We start from the raw sequence: 21,306 nt of genomic DNA, 5'->3' as shown, positions 1-21,306 counted from the left end.
AAACAGTATTTTCAAAGTGTACGGTTTTAAGATATCCCTTTCTTTTAGGGTCCTCAAATAATGGTAGTTCGACTGTGCCGGTACAGAGCCAGCAGCCCATGCCACAACAGCTGCAAGGACTGGTGCAGGCTCAAGCCAACAACAGCAACAACAAAAAAGGCACCTTTACAGATGATCTGCACAAACTAGTGGATGACTGGACCAAAGAAACTGTTGGAGCCACACATATAAAACCTTCTTTAAACCAGATAAAGCAAAATAGACAGTGGGAAGATATGGAGCCCAAACCAAAGCAAGCTGTGAGTGAGGTGAGAGGAAATTGGCAGTGCTTATGTTTTATTTATAGGGAATCGATATTTTATAGCGGAATAGAGCAGCATAATCTTGGCTCACACTTTAAATAAGCAATTTATTTATTGAGGGACAAACCGCATTGGTATGGCTTATACTATATTATAGTACAGTGCACTGTATAATCTTAATCCTGTTCAACAAGGAACTGCTGTAAGTATAATGCACAGTTTCAAACATTCTGAAGTGTTTACAAAAAAATGTTAAGGAATTTTTTTGGCACTCGTGTGTTTTGAGCAACGTGACGTGTGTTGCTCTTTATTGTGTGCCATTTGAATGTTTTGCAGCATTTTTTTAAAACAAAAAAAACAAACATGACTCTCTTTCAATTCATTAAAGGTGAAATGCACGAGTATACCTGGAACAATGAAGAAGTACCAGATTCCACTGTCATGCCCAATGACTGCTGCACTGGCTCCAGGGATTTCACCAGCCATGACTGGCAGCCACGTCGCTGGGATGATGCCTCCTTATAGAATGCCTGCCTGCCAGTTCAGAGGACCCATTCCTGGGTCGGTGTATGGAGTACAGTGGCCAGTCATAACGGGTCCAGTGGCACAAGTCGCTGTGTTTGGGGCACCAGATGTGCCCAGATTTCCATCCCTTGGAAATGCAGCCTTGCAAGTTTATCCTGTGCCACTACAGAAACCTATTGTGAACCCACCAGGCCCCAAAATGAGGACTACTTAGCTTATAGTGTGTATGCTGGTGAAATGTTGATAAAGCTTTGCTCTGGTGTGTATTAGTTTTATAGGGAACACTTCTGCTGTTGGATATGGTTCTGCTGGCAACTGATGTAAGGCTGATTTGAGCACATAGCCATACATTGCCTCATGCAATCACTGTGAAACAATTTCACAAAGTTAAGGTTAGTTTTGTCTTGGACAATTTATAGCTTCTTAAGTATTATTAAGACACTTTATTATGTTATATGCTTGTATGCTAAAACACTAGTAACCTAAACAAGGTTTTCAAAGAATTTGAACATGAATTTAAAAGGTTATTTACCCTGAGGGAGTATAGTGCCTTGAATAATGCTTTTCAGTTTCTGCTGGAAAGAGGTGTAAATGTTTGAAAGATATATATTTTATTTTGGCTTGTGTGTGTGTAATATATATCCTTTTCAGTTTCTTTTCATTTTTAATTTTATTTATTACAGAAAATCTAAAATACCTACCCAGCACTGCTTTTGCCACTGTAAATTTATTTATTTTGAATAAGTTTTTTTTTTTTGTTTAATTGGCTACACTAAAAAATGCAGTTTGCTTTTTTTTTTCTTGACCCAAAACAACTTTAATATTTTGTTCTGAATGTAGGTTCTCACTTGCCAAAAAAAAAAAAAAAAAAAAAAAGTTTTTCCATTTACTTTCACACCAGTACAACTGATTCACTTGAATAAAAGTCATAAAAGGAAATTAGATTAAAAGAATGCTTAGTTTAAGGGATTGAAGACACACCAGACCAGAGCTACACTGATACACCACAGTGCTTTTTAACACAGAGGGAGCTGGAAGCTGCTGGGGATTATAGTCTTTGTGTTTTTATTTAAATATATTGATGTATAGAAGATTGCAACTGTGTATGTTTGGTTTTTTTTTTCAGTCTTACAGTTGCACACATTGGAACTGGTGTTCACAATTCTCCAGAAAGTTTGCACATTTAACACTTAATAAAGCAAATGCATTTACAGCAGATGGCACAGTGCTTTTTGTTAGTTTGGGTCTCTGCAATCACCAGTGTTTTGAACAGAAACCATTATTAGTTCATGTTAGTTATTTCAGCATATTTTGCTACGTGGAAGTATACAGCTTTACCCTGCTACCCATTTAGTTTAGTACTTCAGTATAAGACTGATAACATCACATAGTTGTTTGGCACTGAACTGATGACACAGTTGCATGATTTAAATACATGAACATCAGAAAGGGGTCATTTTAATGTATGTTGAACAAATGCATATACTATTCCTACAAAGGTATGGTATTCTTAAAAGTGTTACTGTAGGTTACTAATGTGAAACAGTGTTCTCGCTACATTAAAGCAGATGTGAACTGTGCTATTATTTTCTAGGACTTTTACCAATAAACCACAATGGGCTCTATTTTGATTTATTTTTCTTTCTTGTGACATCTCCCTTGCAGGTAATGTTTATTAAAACAGTGCGAGATCTTTGTATCCTTTTAGTGCTAAGAGCAGTTACTTTTTTTTTTTTACTGATTAGCACATCTAGAATGTTAACAGATAATCACTTATGAATGACTTGCAAGATCTCTAGTTGAGAAAGCAGCCTGCTTCATAAATCCTGGGACAAACCGTTTAACTGCTAAATAAACTAAATGGCGCAAGATAACTAAACTGTACCTGTAAAACTGATAGTTTGTTCCTATGTTTTTGACCAAAACAAATGGCAAAACATTGGCACAGGTTTACAAATAACACTGTATAAAGTCAAATCTTAATTACTTGGTATTCTTTCATGCAGTTACATTTTATACATGCTGAATTGCAGAGATGCTTTGTGCTGCCAAGCTGTGAATTGTATAGTTCTACTGTACTTATAACTGATCTTAGTCTTCAGTTGTTTTGTTCTTACCCTTCAATATATATTCCATCAATTCGGTTAGAATTGGATTTTTATAGACTATTATGCAGATTCTTCTGCCTTTTGGCAAATACTTACTGTAGTAAGAGATTAATGTTCTCTGTTACTTGACTTGCATTTTTGTTTATATTCATGTCTGCTTCATGAGCAAACATGGGGAACCTATTTTTGAAAATCATTGATGCTTGCACTAAAACTTGATGTCTAAATTACTTTTGCCTGTTGTAAACTCCTCTTATGTTGACTGACAGTCGTTGGCACTCGATCACAAATATTGTACATGTTTTAAAGAAAGAAATAAACATATTTTGTGCTTGAAAACATATGGACTGGATTTCTGTTCCTATCAATATTTTAAATGTAGAAAAGGTAGGGAAAAAGTAAGGAGGAAAAAATAACAAAACAAACCCCCTACGAATTATGTAAATGATGAGTGAATATAACATTTTGTCAGGGCACATATTTTGTAATCCATATAAATCAACAATGTATGCTGTCTTCCCTTTTTCTGTGGTCTTAATCCAAAACTACCACAGTAAAAAATATACACAAAAAAATCTGAATTGATTTGTAACAAGATTTTTGTTTAAATTGTAAGATCTTATTCTGTGGAGTGGAATATCTATTTATTTACTTGAGGTAAATGGGGATGGTGGGGGGAGAGTTGAATTAAGTTGCATCATTGCCAGGAATTTCAACAAACTCAAAGTGGGATTTTGGTCCTGGGATAATAATGCTACATTTCCTGAAAACACTTAGAATCCAGAAGGTGCATTTTTCCATACATCTGGTGGAAGTCCTAAAAACACATGAAAACAGGAGTGAAGTTTAATAAAACTTATCTTCAAGTATCCATATGAAACGGGTGCTTTTAAGATCCTAGTTTTAAATACAAAGTCAATAAAGTGACGCTTTTGCTCAGAGTTTCACATCAACCAAATCAGTCATTTGGTGACAGGTTATTATGCCGAGCTGTCAGTGGAAATCTCTATAATGTTCCTGAATATCAAACGAGGAATTTAAAATTGTAATGATCCCTCATACTTGTATAAACAATAAAAAGGTGAAGAAGGAACTGTAACGGTTTACATTTTCACCTCTTACCTTTGCGGTGTACAGAACCGTTTCTTTTTTGTGAATAAAGTTTGTTTCTGAGCTGTGCACTGACTGCATCCCAGTATTTTAGAATTTGTACAGGGATTGTTTAAGCGAATGAGCCCGTCAATGCGGGCTCTGCCGTGTGGTAGATGGACGCAACTGGAGTCGTAGGCGAGGTCATCTACCACACGATGGAGCCCGCATCGAGAGGGCTCTATAGCTATTAGAAAACGTGTTATTTCTTTATTTTCTCTTTCTAAAAAAATTGAAAAAAACAACTTTAAAACCTATATTTAACTTGAACTTCTGATATTTCGCCAGGTAACATTCCGCTGAGAGAAATAGACCCTAACATAATTAGAATAGACGTAGAGAATACATTTTGTATTATTATTATTATTGTTATTGCTAACATGTTTACTGATTGGGGTCTTACTCATTCTTATTATGATTAATCTGGACGTGTACAACTGTTGAATAGTCCGTGTAGTATTGAGTCAGACTCGAACCTTGTTGGAGGCGGGGCGTCATTCAAGCAGGCGGGAACTGAAACAGGGTTTGACTGGCAGTTTGTGAGGGAGGGTGTTGTTTGGATCCAGCCGATGACAGAATTGGGGACCATTGGTGTCTTACCTGTTGATTTGAACCTTCACTACTATGTCCTGTCTTAGACACGACTTCGCTTGTCTCAAGACCAGCGTCAGAAAGTGTGTTTAAGTAGTTTTTTTTTTTTTTTTATGTTATCAGATTATGATTGATTTTAAAATATAATTCACAGTTAAGCACTTCAACGTTCCAGCGGGCATCTATGCAAAATAAAAGCCCGCTAGATCTAGAAGCTGATTGGCTGTTCACACTCAATCGTTCACATATATATATATATATATATATATATATATATGAGATATATATATATATTATATATATATATATATATATATATATATATATATATATATATCGTACGTATTAATATTATTATAATTATTATTATAGGATGCTATTAGCAAGAAATGATTTATTGAAAATAAAATACTATTCCTGTTATATAAATATTACAAGGAGCCTGCAATTCGTTTTTTTAAAGAATAACTTTCCTGCTCTTTGTACTAATGTCCACAAGACGGCACTGTTGAGTAATTTTAATAAAAAAGCGTGTGGATGTCGAACTGTTTTAATTCATACATTTTCGGATGGTATATAATAGGCTGGGATATTTGAATTCACTTTGATATTTGCAAACAAAGATTAAATAAACGTAAAGGCATATTGTCGAGGTCACTGCAGTGTTACTATGATTCAAAAACTATGTAACAGGGAAATGTTATGCAATTATCCAATAGAAATCTGGTTCTTCTGGTTCTCCTGGCAATAGAGTATCACTTCAGGCACAAATAGGAATGTGTTCTGAAACTAATTTATTTTCTACAGGCTGTGTGATGACATGACTATCCCCAACTGACAATTACTACCCCAAATCAGATGAAAAGGGTATTCTGTGTATTTTTTTATTTTTTTTATTTTTTTTTATTTTTTTTTGATCGTCAAACCTTACTATATAACTAACTGTAATTTGCACTTCCAGGCCACCGTAGAACTGCCACTGTCATTTTACGAAGACCCTTGATTTTTTTTTTGATGATGAAAGCTTATTGCATTAACTGTTATATAACTACAATGTATTTGTGGTAGTCGAGTCGATATGATGACTGCTTAAATATATTTCACGGATTTTAAAACGCTCCACATCGACATATATATATATATATATATATATATATATATATATATATATATATATATATATATATATATATAGTTAGAAATAAAAACGTATCTACACCTGGCATGTTGGGTGTGAGGGTGTGTTTGTACCAGTGACCACAAATTATACAAACTAAATTTGCCTTAGTGGAACAGTGCACAGTCCTAATCTAGATAACCATCTTTAGTTCACGCCAGGTAGCACAGTATCTTAAACAGCTGGTCTGCGGTGGGTTTTTGTTCCTTGCTCTCCATTGCAGCCTACGGTACTCTCCCGATCCTGGCTCCTCCTTTCCTGTACGCTACGTGCCGTGCGTCACTGTCTCTCTCTGCACAGTCCAGATCCATCCAGAGACATGGCTCCGTGATACAGCACATGGCGGCCAGCAGCCATGAACCAAAAAAACAACTCACCAAAAATTCAATAAATGCATCCGTAACAACCCGCTTTATTTTTCACCGGATTTTTTTTGTTTTTTACCCCCACAACGGCAAAAAAATTCAACCGTAAAATTAAAAAAGGGGATTACTTTTTCATGAAATTCCCCATTTAATTTTTTTTTAAACCTTTTTTTTTTTTTTATATATATATATATATATATATATATATATATATATATATATTTTTTAGTGGCAGCCAAAATGGGAGTCCAAGGTTTCCAGGAATACATTGAAAAGCACTGCCCAAGCGCCGTGGTGCCGGTGGAGCTTCAGAAGCTGGCCCGGGGAAGCCTGGTCGGGGGCGGCCGACAGAGACCTCCCCAGAGTCCGCTACGGTTGCTGGTGGACGCCGAGAACTGTCTCCACCGGCTCTACGGCGGCTTCTACACAGATTGGGTGAGCGGAGGGCAGTGGAACCACATGCTCGGTTACCTGGCAGCCCTCGCCAAGGCCTGCTTTAACGGCAACATAGAGCTGATTGTGTGCTTTAATGGCGCTTTGGAGAAAGGCCGCCTCCACGAATGGGTGAAACGGCAGGTGAACGAGAGACAGACCGCACAGCAGATTGTCAGCCACATCCAGAACAAGGGCACTCCGCCGCCCAAGGTCTGGTTCCTGCCCCCGGTGTGCATGGCACATTGCATCCGATTGGCACTGCTCCGGTTCCACATCGGGGTAAGCCATTACATTATTGATTTCCGCTGTAAGGTTCGTGTCCAGTGCGAGAATTGCAGACGCAAATCTAAGGATTGTTGATCATGTTAATCTGTAAACACACTATCTGAAAACAAATGGATGAAAACCCGTTATAAGGCCTTGTATGAGATCCGGAATGCAAATATTTGTATTTATTTATTTATTTTCATGGAAAGGATACCAAGGTCAGGAGGGAAACGGAGCAACTGTCAGTGAGTGCGTTAACCAGAAGACTTGTATTTCTGTTGTTTAACTGGAACTTTGAGGACGCTTGGATGAAGTAGTAATATTTCCCCATCATCGTCCTCTCTTACACGTGTGTATTGGCTGAAACGAATAACGCCGGTAGAGAAAGGTGTTGAATCAGCTGGAAAAGTGAGTCTAAATTTGTCCATCAGATGTTTCAGCTGCTAATTGATTAATAAATCCGGGCGGGCCCTGTACGCCATCGCGTGCCCCGCCGTCAATTTTGACGAGTTTAGCCAGTGCTCCCGCAAAACAGTAAAATATGTATGACCAAATGTCATTATATTAAGCGATTTGATGAAAGTAAATGGGTTGCAAAGGTCAACGATCCAGACAAATGTCGTGTTGTCCCAAATTGATGACACTTCTGTTGCCACACTGAGAACTCAGGGGGGGCGGAATTCCAGGTTGAATTGACACCTGTCTGCCTGGAGGAAATGGAGATGGAGTGGGCTAGGTTAGGATTCCCTGGCATACAGCTTGACTGTCAATATTTGGGGTTAAAATACTCAGAAATGTACTATCAGACCGACTACAACGTGTGTTTTGCACAGACACACAGAAAGTTGTGCCTGGTTTTATACTTGCAGCTCTGGGAGAGTGTAAATCGAGTAAATGAAAGTTTAAAAATAATTGTGGGGGATTGAACTCCGCTTGCACTTCTGCTGAGGGGTTACTCAGGGGCAGATAGCACCTCTTCTTTGCATAACCTAAACTGGTTAAAAATGTTTTTGTGCAGAAGCATTGCAGAATGTCAAGCTGACCCAGATACATCTCTGTGCCCTTTACTGGCAGGTCTTTTATGGTTTAATAGCTTGTTGTTCATGCTATGTTTGAATTGAGTTGTGTATGAAAATGGATATTTGAATGCACGCTGTGCATTTGGGTTTGGATGGGTTTTTTTGTCTTCAGGTTTCATGCCTCTGCCATACAGTTTATTGCCACACCATTTTACAGCAGTTCTCGAGCGATTTAAGGAAGTTAAGATTTGCACATTTAGACTGTTAAATTATGTACAGCTACTAAAAATACCTTTTAAAATCACGGTCTAGGCCTTCAGGCATTTTTAAGCCCTGCCAGCTGTACTGCTACAGATGAGTGACATGCAGTACAGGCAGACAGACAGCCAATCAGCATCTTGTAAGCCTTCACATACTTTCAACCACCAGTAGGAACACCACAAGTAGATGATGGAATTTTTCCAGGCAAATCTGTAGTTTCCAAAATACTGCATTTGTAAAGAAGTCTTTGTTTGTAAAGTTCTAGGTGAACTATCTACATTATCATAAGATGACGACACTTTATCGAAGCAGCAGTGGTTTTTGTAGCAATACCTCTCTTTGACTTAACCCTTTCATGCTCTCGGCTTGTTTTTGCACATGCTGTAGAGAGCACTTTTCTGCAGGCTTGTATTTACAGACAGTGTGGTTAACATGCAGGTATTGCTTTTTGGACCTAAGTGTAGGATGTGTTGCTTGGTGACTGAAATATTTTATATAAAAGTTGTTCTACACTTAAAATTTATTTATTTATTTATTTATTTAAATAAGAGATTGAGTTAACTCTCTTGGCATTTTTTTATTCTAGTTTTGCCAGTTTTTCAGTGTTTGCCAGTTCCGACTGAACAATGACGACAGTGTTAGAATGCCAGTAAGCATTGCAGTATGTAAAGCATAAGCTCAGTAAAATGTCCTCAACGTTTCTTTTTGTTTTCTCCTGACTGAAGTCAATATATTCGACCGTGATGATCCGCACATTAGTCAGAAGACTTTGATGCGTTTCACTGTTAATAATTTAGTATTTTATTCAAGCAAAATCTCTCTTGTCTCTCAGGTTGCACAGAGCATTGAAGACCACCACCAAGAAGTGATTGCCATGTGCAGAGAGAACGGATTCCACGGTTTGGTGGCGTACGACTCAGATTATGCGTTGTGCAACATCCCTTACTACTTCAGCGCTCATGCCTTGAAACTGAGCCGCAACGGGAAGAGCCTGACCACCAGCCAGTACCTGATGCACGAGGTCGCCAAGCAGCTGGACCTGAATCCAAATCGTTTTGTGATCTTCGCTGCACTTTTAGGTAAGCGGAAGCATTTTGCTAGGTTGGCACTTCTTTTTTTTTTTTTGGCCCCAGAAAAAGAAAGTTAAGACAGTAATTATCCATTTGCTTATTTTTCAGGTGTTGACAATCTGTAGCAAAGCTTCAAAAAATAATGGTTTAATTTATTAAACATATGTAAATGCCACTCCTGCATTAAGTTTAATACGTTGTGCCTTTAACATGCTAATGTGTCACCTGGATTAGCAGGTTTTAAACTTGATCTTTGACCTAAATTCTGTTGATAATATGTTGCTAAGTGGGCGAGGCTTGGAGCAGGGACCACAACAGCAAAGACTGCAGGCAGAAATGAATATAATACATTGCAGTGTAGTTTATTTATTACATATTATGGTAATGATGTAAGTTTATTTTTTCCAGAGTGCATTAAAAACCAAAAGGCTCTGGTTCCTCTTAAATGGACAAGTTGTCAAACAAATAAAAGAACAGTGGGAACAGTTAATAGGCCAGGACATCCTGCCCGTGTGTGTGTTTTTATACACTGCACTGTCATTTTAATGAAAGCTTAGTGTCCAGGGATTGAAACATTAAAATGAGGTCACAGAGTTTTGATCTCCCGTGACTCTGTTTCGAGTCAGCTGCTTATTGAAGTGGTTAAATCCTCAGACACATGCAGTACAATGTTGCCATACTGCCATTGATACTCCCATCTTCTTCATAAAGTAACTACACAAACCTTTTTTTTCGCTGCAGGTATATACACACACAAATAAGTTTCTGCTTTTACAAGCAGGTAATCTTTTTGATAGTGCTCTTTTTGTTTTTTAGCATTGGTAATGAAGATCAAATGTTTAAGTATTAATATTAGTAGGGAAGTGATATGTTTAGGGTTACTGAAGTGCAACTCGTAGTTTCGTGTGTGAGTGGTGGTGGTTTGAATCTATTGGGATTGTTTGTTTTTTAGATAAAGATGACATGTTGTTTTTCTAGATAAAGTTGTTCAAAGCATAATATATCTGTCCATAAACCATACATATTTTTTTATAAATCATGTGTGTGTGTATATATATATAATATAGTGTGTGTTAACATAAGTCAATTACTACTCTGTCAAATTATTATTGCCCTGTTACTGCTGAAAGGGAAGCCAGTGAAAATAGAGAATAAAATAACGCATTGTGAGCTTTCATCACATTGTCTGGAGATGAGTGCTGGCTATTGAATGGGTTTTTATTCAAATACAGAGATCAGTCATCTGAGTTAAAGGCAAGGGCCTTGCTTTGGACCTGGCTCCTGTGCAGTAAATGCAGGGCTGCATTAATAGAAATGCAATCACGCACTGCACAGGAGCTGGCTGCCGGATGCCATGCTGGAAAAGGCTTTGTCATGTTCTAAATACAGTAGTTCTCTTTCACCGATTGGTTTGCTGGTGTGACAGAGTCAACCAGTCAGATTTTAACTTGTAACAAGACCACCAAGTCTTTGGTAATTACTTGTGTGCTGTGACGTCATCAATTGCCTAACACAGTTTAAAAATAATAGTTTTATGGTCTGTATGTTCTCTGAATTTAATTCATGAAGTTTATCTTCTGTAGAAATGATCACATGGAATTCAGTTTTCTGGAGAGTTATAACCTGAAATAGCAACAATACAATTGTGTGTATTTCCAGGTAATCACATTCTACCTGATGAAGATTTGGCTGCCTTTCACTGGAGTTTACTAGGTCCCGAACATCCTTTAGCATCTTTAAAGGTATCAAATCCAAACCCTGTGATACCCCTCTGAAACATGGTCAGCCTGCATCTGTCTGCACTGTGTAGAACACCAGTGCTGTTGAGGAGGGTGCTAAGTTTTTGTTCAGCCCTCCCCCCTCTATTTCTTAACTACTTTTTGTTGTGCAATTTTGTTGTTTGTCAAAAAAAAAGCCTTGATTTGAATTAAATGCCGATGCTAAGAACATGTGTTATAATAACATTTATGATCTTGCTAAATGGCTAGCAGGAATTTTTTAAAATGTATTTATTTTTGTAATTTGAGTCCTGTAATGTTTGTTAGCAGGAGACTGAAAAGTCTTGTAAATGTGTACAGCTTTATGCCTGTACAGTGATATATTTGTGCAGCAGAATGTAGCCCGTCAATCCGTCTGCTTATAATGTGCATCGTTAGCTTACTTGTTTCCAAATATATTTTGCAGAAAGATTAGTCATATTGCTTCAAAACATTGATATGTGTCACATAACACCACATTGGCAGTCTCTTCTGTAATGTGAACAATGCAATTCTTTATTGAATTAAAAAATTCAGTGTATTTAACATGTTCCAGCATTTACAGTGTATTGAATGTTATTCTGCTTGTGCGGTCCCCAGAATGGATTGTTGTACTTTTGAGCTCACAGTTGATGCATGTAAGACTGAGTTTAGCTGTAGTTATGAAGTGGTTAGTGTAGCAGGGATGCATTGGAGTTTGTGTTTATTGGTGTTTGTTTGGCTGCTCTGTGTGTAACAGGTACGCGCTCACCAGCTTGTTCTTCCACCCTGCGACGTGGTGATTAAAGCTGTAGCAGATTATGTGCGCAACATTCAGGATGTCACAGGCTTGGAAGCCATTGCTAAAGACATCTTCAAATATTCACAGGTAATGTCATCAAAAGCACTTCTGCCCAGTCTCTTATCAGTTTTTGAAAGTCTATAACTTTAGGGACTTATTAGCAATGTGGCATATTTTTGTTCAAAAAGGTAATATTTAAAAAAGAAAAAATGTTTAACCCCCGTTATATGAGGAGTCAGTTTTAACTGTCTGTCTTTTTGCTTTGAGATGTTCTATTTTTGTATTGCTTTTCTTGAGCAATAAAGCCATGTTTTGCTACTTTTTTTAACTTTATACTTTTTTTTTCTTTAGTCAAGAACCGATGACAAAGTTGTCCGATTCAAGAAGGCAGTTGAGTTCTACTCGGCAGCCAGCAAACCTCTACAGTACCCTCCTTATTTAGGTAAAATAACCTTTGCCACGTTTGCTAAACTTGTTATACCACAAGGACCATTGCCAATAACTGGGCTTTTTTTAAAGTTGTTTTGTGTTAATCGTTGGGGTTCAGTGCCGTCCCAGTTTTTAAATTGAATGGAATTCTTACCATTTACATCCAGCTGGAATAGATGCAGTAACTCTTTCAGTACAGTCATGGGTAACTTGCAGGTTTACTTTAAAAGGTAACAGCAGTCCAAACCAGCTGATTTTCCACCTAAGAGCAAATGTTTTGTTGCATTTAGTTTGGAGTTTACTGTATGCTTGACAAATCCGTTGCTTCTGGTCTCGCCACCATTTACCAAGTTTCCATGGTATCAGCACGTGCAGGAATGCCCAGGCGTCTTTTTGTGAAACTGTTATGCATGAGTTTAAACAAAGCAAAGCAAATGTTGGAGGCAGATATGCAGTTTTTCAAAAAAGCACTTTAGAGCTTTATTGGGGATAAATAGATGGGAAGATTACAGGCTCCTTCTCTACACTAATGTGTGAGATTTTTCTTATTTGCCCCAGAGCTGCAGCGCACTTTGGAATGACTGCTACGTGCTCAGCATACAAACAGACTTATTTAGAAAAGACCATTGAGGAGCAGAATGGCCTGTAGTTTGCTGACTAGACTAATATGTCCACACTGCAGAAATGTACACTGTGAAACTTGCTCTCTTGTTGCTTTTCACCATTCATGTTAGTTTTGTTTTTGCTGTTTAGCAATTAAGTTTTTCAGTAAAAATATATAGTTTAAGTTTGAGAAACTGTGAAAATACCAATATTATGCTTATTTGATACTGACTGACAAGGGGGTTGTTTGTACTAAAGGTTTTAGCTTTACTTTATATAAATTGTCTACTTTACTTCACTTTAATACTTGCACTATTCTCTTTTTGCATGTCTACAGTTAGACCAAATCAGTTTGGAGTGATTGATGCTGTTCCACAATGTGTCCCTCATATGCTCAACATTCCACAGACCCCTCCTGCTAAATCTGGTGTAAGTTTGAATTCCGGTTAGCTAAAAGCAAACAAAAATTTGTGGGTATGATCCGAGTGGTCTCACACTTTTTACTGATCGTTATAAATTATGGGCACTTATTATAAAGTAATAAATCCTTAACCCATTTGAGGTCAGCACCTGGCTAGTGAGGAATAGTAAAGGAGAGGGAACCCAGCCACCAATAGAAATGAAAGTTTATAAAGAATATAGTATTGTTTCAAGAGGATAACACAATACTGCAGTATTTAAGGCTTACTGGTTTTCAAATAAACTGAACCCCAAAAAACTACAATCACTGAAAAACCAAAGCCGTGGTTTATATGATTTGCTCTTTACTTTTGGCTCAGGAGCTGTCTGGTCAAGGTGCGCCCCCAGGACAAAATGCCTACCCATCGACCCTGACCCAGCAAGCCCTCAACCTGGACACTGCCATCGGAAAAGGTTTAGCGGATCAGAACAGCTTCAGCAACATTCCTCATGAAGGAAAGCATACGCCTCTCTATGAACGATCCTCTCCCATTAACCCTGCCCAGGGGGCCAGCCCCAACCACACGGAGCCTGCATACTTTAACACCTCCTCCACGTCCTCCTCCTCCGAGAATGATGACAACAGTGCAGCCACTGCCAAGTGAGTTCAGTCTTTTAGGTTGAAATTTTCGTGCTTCGCTTGCAATTTTACAGAAATGTGATGGTACCTGCATGGGATATCTGGTCATCAAATGAAGATGTGTATGTGAGAGGTGTTTTTTTTTTTTTTGCAGTTGATCGAATTGTTGGTCAAATTAAAGCTAATTTTGAAGATTTAGTTATTAAAAAAAAAAAAAAAAAAAAAAAAAAAAAGTTATAATAGTGAAACCCTTGAGGTTGTGTTCGTATCCAAGTAGTAGTGTCTGAGCCACACTGTGTTTGTCATTCTGCTGTTACAATTAACAGTAACACATGATCATTCATTCTGAAAACACCAGTCCTTTATAGACTGTAACAAGATTATACAGAAATCTGAAAGTTAAATAAACTCTTAGTTTGTTTCTTTTTTTTTCTAGCCATGTAAGTGGACAGAAGGTAGAAAACCTTGCTGGGGGAGACTCTGGAGACCAAACAAAGGTAATTCCGTAATATATAGGTAAAGAAACAAGTCAGTTCTGCATTAAGGCTTTTGAAATGTAGAATTTGTAGGTCAGGTTAGCAAGGCTTTATCGTAGCTTTAAGAGCCAATTCCATCCTGATTTTTATTGATTTGTCGCGTCTTCTAGGCAGAAGCTTCTTCTGTTGCATCCTCGGGAAGCCAGGTAGCCGAAGGCAGTGGAAATCACACAGGTAATTCCCAGATCCCGTGTCTTCTCTCCATGTCCACCCGGAACCACATGGATATCACCACCCCCCCTCTGCCAGGAGTCGCGCCTGAGGTCCTGCGAGTGGCTGAGCACAGGCACAAGAAGGGCCTCATGTATCCCTATATCTACCACGTTCTCACCAAGGTAAGGGAAACGCTGTTGCCTCTTCAGACGGATTGATTTTCTAATCTGACACGCTTCGAAAATCGGCAGGCCCTACACCACTTTTTGTTTAATTTTTTTGTTTGTTTTTTGTTGAAGGAATATTTGCAAGTTGATAAAGATTGCATGTCAGTTCTTTTCAAGGCGCTGCCTCTTGCAAGATGTTTGCTGTATACTCTGGAGCTTTTTAAACACTTATCTGTTTTCTAATGCAGTGCAAGTTTAATCATGTATATTTTGTTCCAGGGTGAGATCAAGATACCAGTAACCATTGAAGATGAATCTAATAAAGATTTGCCATCTGCCGCTCAGCTTTACCGTCCAATTCGTCAGTACGTTTATGGCGTTCTCTTCAGCCTTGCTGAAGCCAGGAAGAAAGCGGAGAGGCTTGCCATGAGGAGGAACAAACACCCAGAGTGTAAGTCTGTTGGCGTTTTGAGATCTGTCTTTATTATGCTGTAATGTGCCCAAATAGAGAAACCTCATCAGAATACAATTTAATCAATAAAAGGCTGTGCGTTAGTTGGGTTTTTGTTTGTTTGTTTGTTGTTTTCAATAACTTTATAATGTTCTTAATCCTCCAGATCCCCCAGTGATAGTAAAGGAATGGGCAGCATACAAAGGCAAATCTCCCCACACCCCAGAATTGGTAGAAGCCCTAGCTTTCCGGGAATGGACCTGCCCCAGCCTCAAGAAACTGTGGCTGGGGAAAGCGGTGGAAGATAAAAACAGGAGAATGAGAGCTTTCCTGGCCTGCATGAGATCTGATACTCCAGCTATGTTAAATCCAGCTAATGTACCCACTCACCTCATGGTGCTTTGCTGCGTCTTGCGGTGAGTTTGGGGGGGAGGGGGGGGGGGGGGTGGAGATGTGTGTGTAACACGTCTGAGGTTTTGTGGGGTGTTGAAATAGACTAATATCTGGGGAGATGTTGCCTCCATACTTAAACCACGTGTGAGGTGCTTTTATTAGTTTATAATGTGTACTCTGTCCTGTTGTTGTCTAGGTTCATGCTACAGTGGCCAGGAGTACGAATTTTGCGTCGTCACGAGCTTGACGCTTTCTTAGCCCAGGCCCTTTCTCCCAAACTCTACGAGCCTGAACAGCTGCAGGAGCTGAAGGTACATTTCTGTATTAGAACATTATACATACTAAATACGGACTTCCAAAAATGTATTGACAGCCCTTCTGGTAAAGACATTTGCGTGTGCTTGAGTTCAGTTGTGCAGAGACATTATTTTTTAAGTGATTTTACAGTGGGGTTAGGCACTAAGAGGTGTGTGTGTGTGTGTATGTGTGTGTGTGTGTGTAGCTGTATAAAAACATTTATGTTTTCAAAGCTTGTGGATGCATATTTGGCTATCCAGTGAAGTCCTGATGCAAGTTCCGCCTCTTTGCCTAGATCGACAGCCTTGATCTGCGAGGTGTGCAGCTGGCCGCTCTGTTTATGAGCGGTGTAGATATGGCTCTCTTTGCCAATGATGTCTGTGGACAGCCGATCCCGTGGGAGCACTGCTGTCCCTGGATGTACTTTGATGGCAAACTTCTCCAAAGTAAACTCATAAGAGCCAACAGGGAGAAAGCTCCCTTAATTGACCTCTGTGATGGTCAGGTAATGTTTTCTTAGCTTCCTCATTCTGCTGCTTCTAGAAATTATACTTTTTAATATAACCTTGTGTTTTTTTGTTTTGTTTTGTGTCTTTATGATGTGTATTAATAACTGTTTCTGTGAGCAAGGCTGTCTCTTCCATCTAGTTCTCTGTTTTTGGGGATTGCCCTTGGTTTCTGACTGAAAAAATAAATGTAATAACTCTCTGGGTGATTTTTAGTAGTATATGTGTGGCATTTCTAAAAGATGAACTGAGAATTGCACTCATCAATGATTTAATTTAAGGTGTCATTCTTAAATGCTAAGTGGGAGGAAAAAGGCTGATGCACCTTACTTTGACAGTTGTCAGTTACCATGACAAAAAAGTAATTTTGCTGTGACAATTGAGGTAGCATCTATCAGGAACTTGGCAGTCAGTTACTGTTGGCAGTTAAATAGCTGCTGTGCAGAAATTGAAATAAATGTAGTGATTAAATTGGCACAAATCAGATATGTGATAAAAAGATATTACACCTGGGATTCTATTTTCTGGTGGGGGGGTTGGCAAAAATGACGTTGTCAAAATGGTAAATAGTGACTGTTGAGGTAGAAAGTATAATTGAAAGTGCCCAGAATTATCGAGTGTGTGCAGACAGAAACACTTAGAAAATTGCCTGTTTCTAATTGCCCAGGCCGAACAGGTTGCTAAAGTAGATAAGATGCGTCAGAGTATCCTGGAAGGATTGCATTTCTCTCGCCCGCTGCATCCAATCCCTTTTCCACCACATGGGATGCCGTTCTACCCAGCTAATATGTACCCTTCACCCCCAATGCAACCAGCACACCAGGGCAGAGGAAGAGGACTGGCTGGTAAGCATCTCTGCTTGTTAGCATTGCACTTCAGAGTATCCTCAAGCCTAGTGGATGTGCTGTGCCTTATGTGCTTAACTGGTAACTGTTCAATGAACACCTTGGGTATACAGTTGTGTAATTTTATGCACTAGACTTAAAATCAGAATAGTAGTTCTGTTCCTTACAGGACTGCGACGTGACATTTTTTTTTGTTTTGTTTTTTGTTTATTGGTTTTGTACGTCCAGGTATCCAGGCGATGTCTTCCCAGGGAGGGACGCTTGAGATAGCTGGCACTGTTGTTGGCCAGTGGGCAGGAAGTAGACGTGGGCGAGGCAGAGGGCCCTTCCCTCTGCAGGTTGTTTCAGTCGGGGGACCGAATAGAGGGTAGGCTCCTGGATATAGTCTTGCTAGTTTCTTGTCATGTTCTGTAAAAACATTACATTTGAATTGCATTTCCCCCCCCTCTTGATAGGCGTCCTGGAGGGGTTATTTCAACCCCTGTTATTAGGACCTTTGGTAGAGGAGTCAAATACCACAACAGAGGTTCCAAAAATCAGGGAACATACCAGGTAAGGGATTGTTTATTAATAATAAATCAAGAAATAAAGACTGTTGCTCAACGAGGGAGCTGCCCTTAATATAACTGTAGTCTTTAGAATGTGGATTGTATACGTTTAGTGCGTATATACAGTACACTGTGTTCTCAGACCTTTATGGGATCCTTTCACTAGAGGTATTGCAGGTCCCTGATGGAATTTTGGCCTTAACATAACAGTGAGGGGTTCAGGGTGATTCTGTCAGTATGCAGTTCTAGTCCAAATCTTTATTTGAGAAGTCTCGGAACAACTTTACTGAAATACAAGCCTTTAGCCAGTCATGGTTCTTTTTCAGTAAAGCTAAGACCGCCTCGTTTGATGTGAACTCTATGCAGCAGTCGAACTTCTTCAGTTTGGAATTTGCTTCTTGGTTCCTAGAAGTAACAACAGGTATAAAAGAGCAAGTGATGAACTCTCAACAGCATCAACATGATTTCTGAAATTAGTTCTAAGAGGTTTCGTGTGTGTGTGTGTGTATTTTGGACATGCAATTTGATTTTATTAATGAATGTAACTCCCAATATGTTTTGCGAATAAGATTTGAAGAATGTGTGTTGAGTGATTGCCTTTTTCTGTCTCTGTACAGATTAAGCCTGCATATGCTACTTCAGTAAATGAGGTGATTAAAGAGAGGAAGAAGCCCAAGCCAGAGGAACCCAAGTCCCCTGCTCAGTCTTCAGACAGCTCACTGACCGAGAATGGAGTAGAAGGCAAACCAGATTCCCAGCTGAATGGGAACAAGGGAGAGGGCAAGGCTTCCAACCAAGCTGAAAGTGCCTTGAGTAATGACTCTAAAATGTGCAATACAAATCTTCATTTAAATGCACTAAATGCAGACAGTGATTGCCACAGAGACGAAGCTCTGGGTGCCTCTGTCTTAAAAAAAGAAGAGTAAACCTATTTTTTTATAGAGAGGGTGAAGGATGATAGAATGGTGAGAGTTAGGAATATCTGGAAAGAAGGAAAGCCTACAGTTGAGTACATTTTTTCCTTTCCTTAAGCGAAAAATGAGGACTTTTGGAATTTCGGATCCCTCTTTTGATGTTGGCAAGTTAAAAACAAGAATAATGTCTTTCTTTTATTTCATTTTTATTTTGGGTAAAAAGATGAAAACCAGTGGCAGTCATAATGCTACCAATTCAAGAGAATGAAGAGCGCTTGGCTCCCACACAGATTATCCATGAGAATTTCAAACTGGTTTTAGGACGCGGTTCTTATTTTCTGTTTTTAAAATAATGAAGCAGAGTATGCTTTCATTTAGCAGTTTAAGTACTATAGGCTGAGAATTTCAGAACCTGGCACCATATATTTGCCATTGTAATTGATTTTGTGTTGTCACAGTAAATGCTTTTTTTGAGAATTAAATTCACAGCTATGAAGAAAAAACAAAACAAAACTCAGAACCACAATTCTCTTATGAGTCATCGCTGTTTGTGGTTATGTTGTGTTAAAATGTGCAGAATTTTGTCAAAATTAAGTAACTGTAGAGTAAATACTGCAATTTAAGTTCTGATGATCTAAATATACGTCATACTTTAGCTATATAACTAACATGTCAAGAAGCAACTTAAAATCACTGAAGATGCAAATGACCTTTTTTTCAAAGATTTAAACACAGTGCGTTCCGATACGTTTTGTGTCAGAAATGACCATGCATCGTGAACAATGAACAATGTGGTTTCTTGAATCAAATGTAGAACATTAGTACTACTGTTTCAGCTGAACTTTCTGCATGGTTCATAATTTTAAAAGTGTGTAGTTATTATGCATGTTGTCCTTTTTCTTCCATCCTTACAAGTACTGTGCCCATTTGCAAAATTTTAAAAAAAGACTAATAATCGGTAATAGTCCTATAAAAAGTGTTAACTGTTTAGTCATTAATTGATTTGCTCTAACCTTAAATTTTGTGATTTTATTGACCTCTGTTGCATTTAATCAAGAAAACTTACAAAAAAGACCTAGCCACTTTGAATATTAATGTTAACCCTGGTGTACTCATTAATGTATACACTTGTTCTCTGTTGCTGTTTTTATGCATTCATATTAGCAAAACCTCTTTAAAACTTAAAAAAAAAAAAAGCTTTGATCTTAAAAATGTACCCCCCCTTTTGTAGCTGGAAACAAGCACTCTGTTTGCTTGACGTTCCCATTAAGAGTTTAGCATAAGCAAGTAAACCTGTAATCATTTTGATGTTTTTGTTAGTGTTTCCAAGCTTACTGTACTTCTGAATCCAAATCATTACTTTATAATCTTTTTTTCATCTAATTCTCCTGATGCTCTTCATCACACATTAGTGATCAGAAATAAGGTGTAATCCCCTGCCCGCAAGAGCTAAATAGGTTACCTTGATGTAAGTTGGGAGGAGTTTGACCTAACTCATGGATTGTAAAAGAATGAACTACTGTTGGGTTTGACTGACTGTTGATGGAATGTGGTGTGGTGTATTTGAAGGCTATTGAATGCAACTTGCAATGCTTAATAAAAGTCTTTATTCTTTTAGTATACAACTGACTGTCTTCTGTGTTTTGTTTTGTCTACAAACTTAAATGAAAACTTGTGCTTTTTTTACAGGGTGGGGGTGATTAATCACACATGCCATATTCAGTGTTCAAGCTGCATTGAGTTTAATCAGAACTTTAATACTGAAAGTAAACTCCAGCAGTATAGCCAATTTTTTAGCTCTTGTGAGGTCTTGGTGCTTTCAAATGTACTTAAAATCATTTTAAAGAAAAACTAAAATTGGAACTGGTGTATGGCAAACAATGTATACTTTATTGTGTAGTGAGAGTCTTTCATGCAATTTAAACGTTAGGATTTGCAGCTGTGGTTTGCAAAGTCATAACCCGGTGAACCAGACTACACATGCCGCCCCTACACTCCCACGTGATGAAGTTTAGTTTAGGGATATTTCAGTATTAGCAATTTTGATAGTACAAGATACTGAATTTAAAGGTCAGTGCCCTGCTACATGTTGCTAAATTCATTATGCAAATGCTTTTAAATGTTTGTCTAATTGTTATATAATGAGAACATAATGAAAATAATCATCGTTGTGTGGCCTGCCACCTTTTGGACATTGCGTGACATTACTCTACAGATGATGACTACTACCAAAAAAAAAAAAAAAAAAAACAACAAAAAAAATGCAAATAGAAGGACCTGTAGAAACCTAGGATTGGTCCTTTGGATATAAATTATATGTACAATAATACCTCTAAGCTACAGTACAATCATACTATTTTTATTGTAAAATACAAATCTCTGTTGTGTGTTCAAATTGTCTGCCTAATACTCAAGCAATTACTGTATATTACACAACTTTAAGGAAGAATGGAAACATTTCCTTATCTATAGCTAATTATGAATGGTACATTTATATTGGTATCCCTGGCCAATGCAGTTCTCGATCAGTGCTAATTGAATGTGTTTTCTTTTCAAGGAGGAGTTACAGTATTCACTAAGTTAGGGGGGAAAAGAAGTAAAAATCTGAGTAGCCATGA

The 21,306-nt window shown here is 38.2% G+C and overlaps 2 protein-coding genes across 10 annotated transcripts in view; both read left to right on the top strand.

The window, feature by feature from the left end:
• The window catches only part of LOC121329347 (serine/threonine-protein kinase WNK2-like), a 45,404-nt gene extending 42,180 nt beyond the window's left edge, over window positions 1-3,224 (top strand). For all 7 annotated transcript variants that reach the window (XM_041274911.1, XM_041274910.1, XM_041274909.1 and 4 more), the window contains 2 exons: window positions 49-308; window positions 691-3,224. In XM_041274911.1, the coding sequence (XP_041130845.1) occupies window positions 49-308; window positions 691-1,041 (611 nt within the window). In that variant the 3' untranslated portion in view covers window positions 1,042-3,224. The remainder of the gene's footprint in view (window positions 1-48; window positions 309-690) is intronic.
• Window positions 3,225-6,130: 2,906 nt separating this feature from the next.
• LOC121328531 (constitutive coactivator of PPAR-gamma-like protein 1) lies at window positions 6,131-20,313 on the top strand. 3 transcript variants are annotated; one of them, XM_041273235.1, is made up of 17 exons: window positions 6,131-6,652; window positions 9,032-9,278; window positions 10,929-11,011; window positions 11,766-11,894; window positions 12,159-12,249; window positions 13,177-13,268; window positions 13,619-13,899; window positions 14,315-14,375; window positions 14,525-14,749; window positions 15,014-15,185; window positions 15,352-15,601; window positions 15,775-15,889; window positions 16,171-16,380; window positions 17,049-17,226; window positions 17,440-17,593; window positions 17,682-17,778; window positions 18,392-20,313. In XM_041273235.1, exons 1-17 carry the CDS (start codon window positions 6,458-6,460, stop codon window positions 18,698-18,700), a joined length of 2,889 nt encoding a protein of 962 aa, XP_041129169.1. In that variant the 5' UTR covers window positions 6,131-6,457; the 3' UTR covers window positions 18,701-20,313. The 3 variants fall into 3 exon arrangements, with proteins under 3 accessions (XP_041129169.1, XP_041129168.1, XP_041129167.1); XM_041273234.1 differs by having other exon boundaries at window positions 6,131-6,931; window positions 17,455-17,593; XM_041273233.1 differs by having other exon boundaries at window positions 6,131-6,931.
• The last annotated feature ends 993 nt before the right edge of the window (window positions 20,314-21,306 follow it).

The sequence above is a fragment of the Polyodon spathula genome, chromosome 16 (assembly GCF_017654505.1).
Source record: "Polyodon spathula isolate WHYD16114869_AA chromosome 16, ASM1765450v1, whole genome shotgun sequence".
NCBI lineage: Eukaryota > Metazoa > Chordata > Actinopteri > Acipenseriformes > Polyodontidae > Polyodon > Polyodon spathula.
This window is presented reverse-complemented; position numbering and strand designations above follow the sequence as displayed.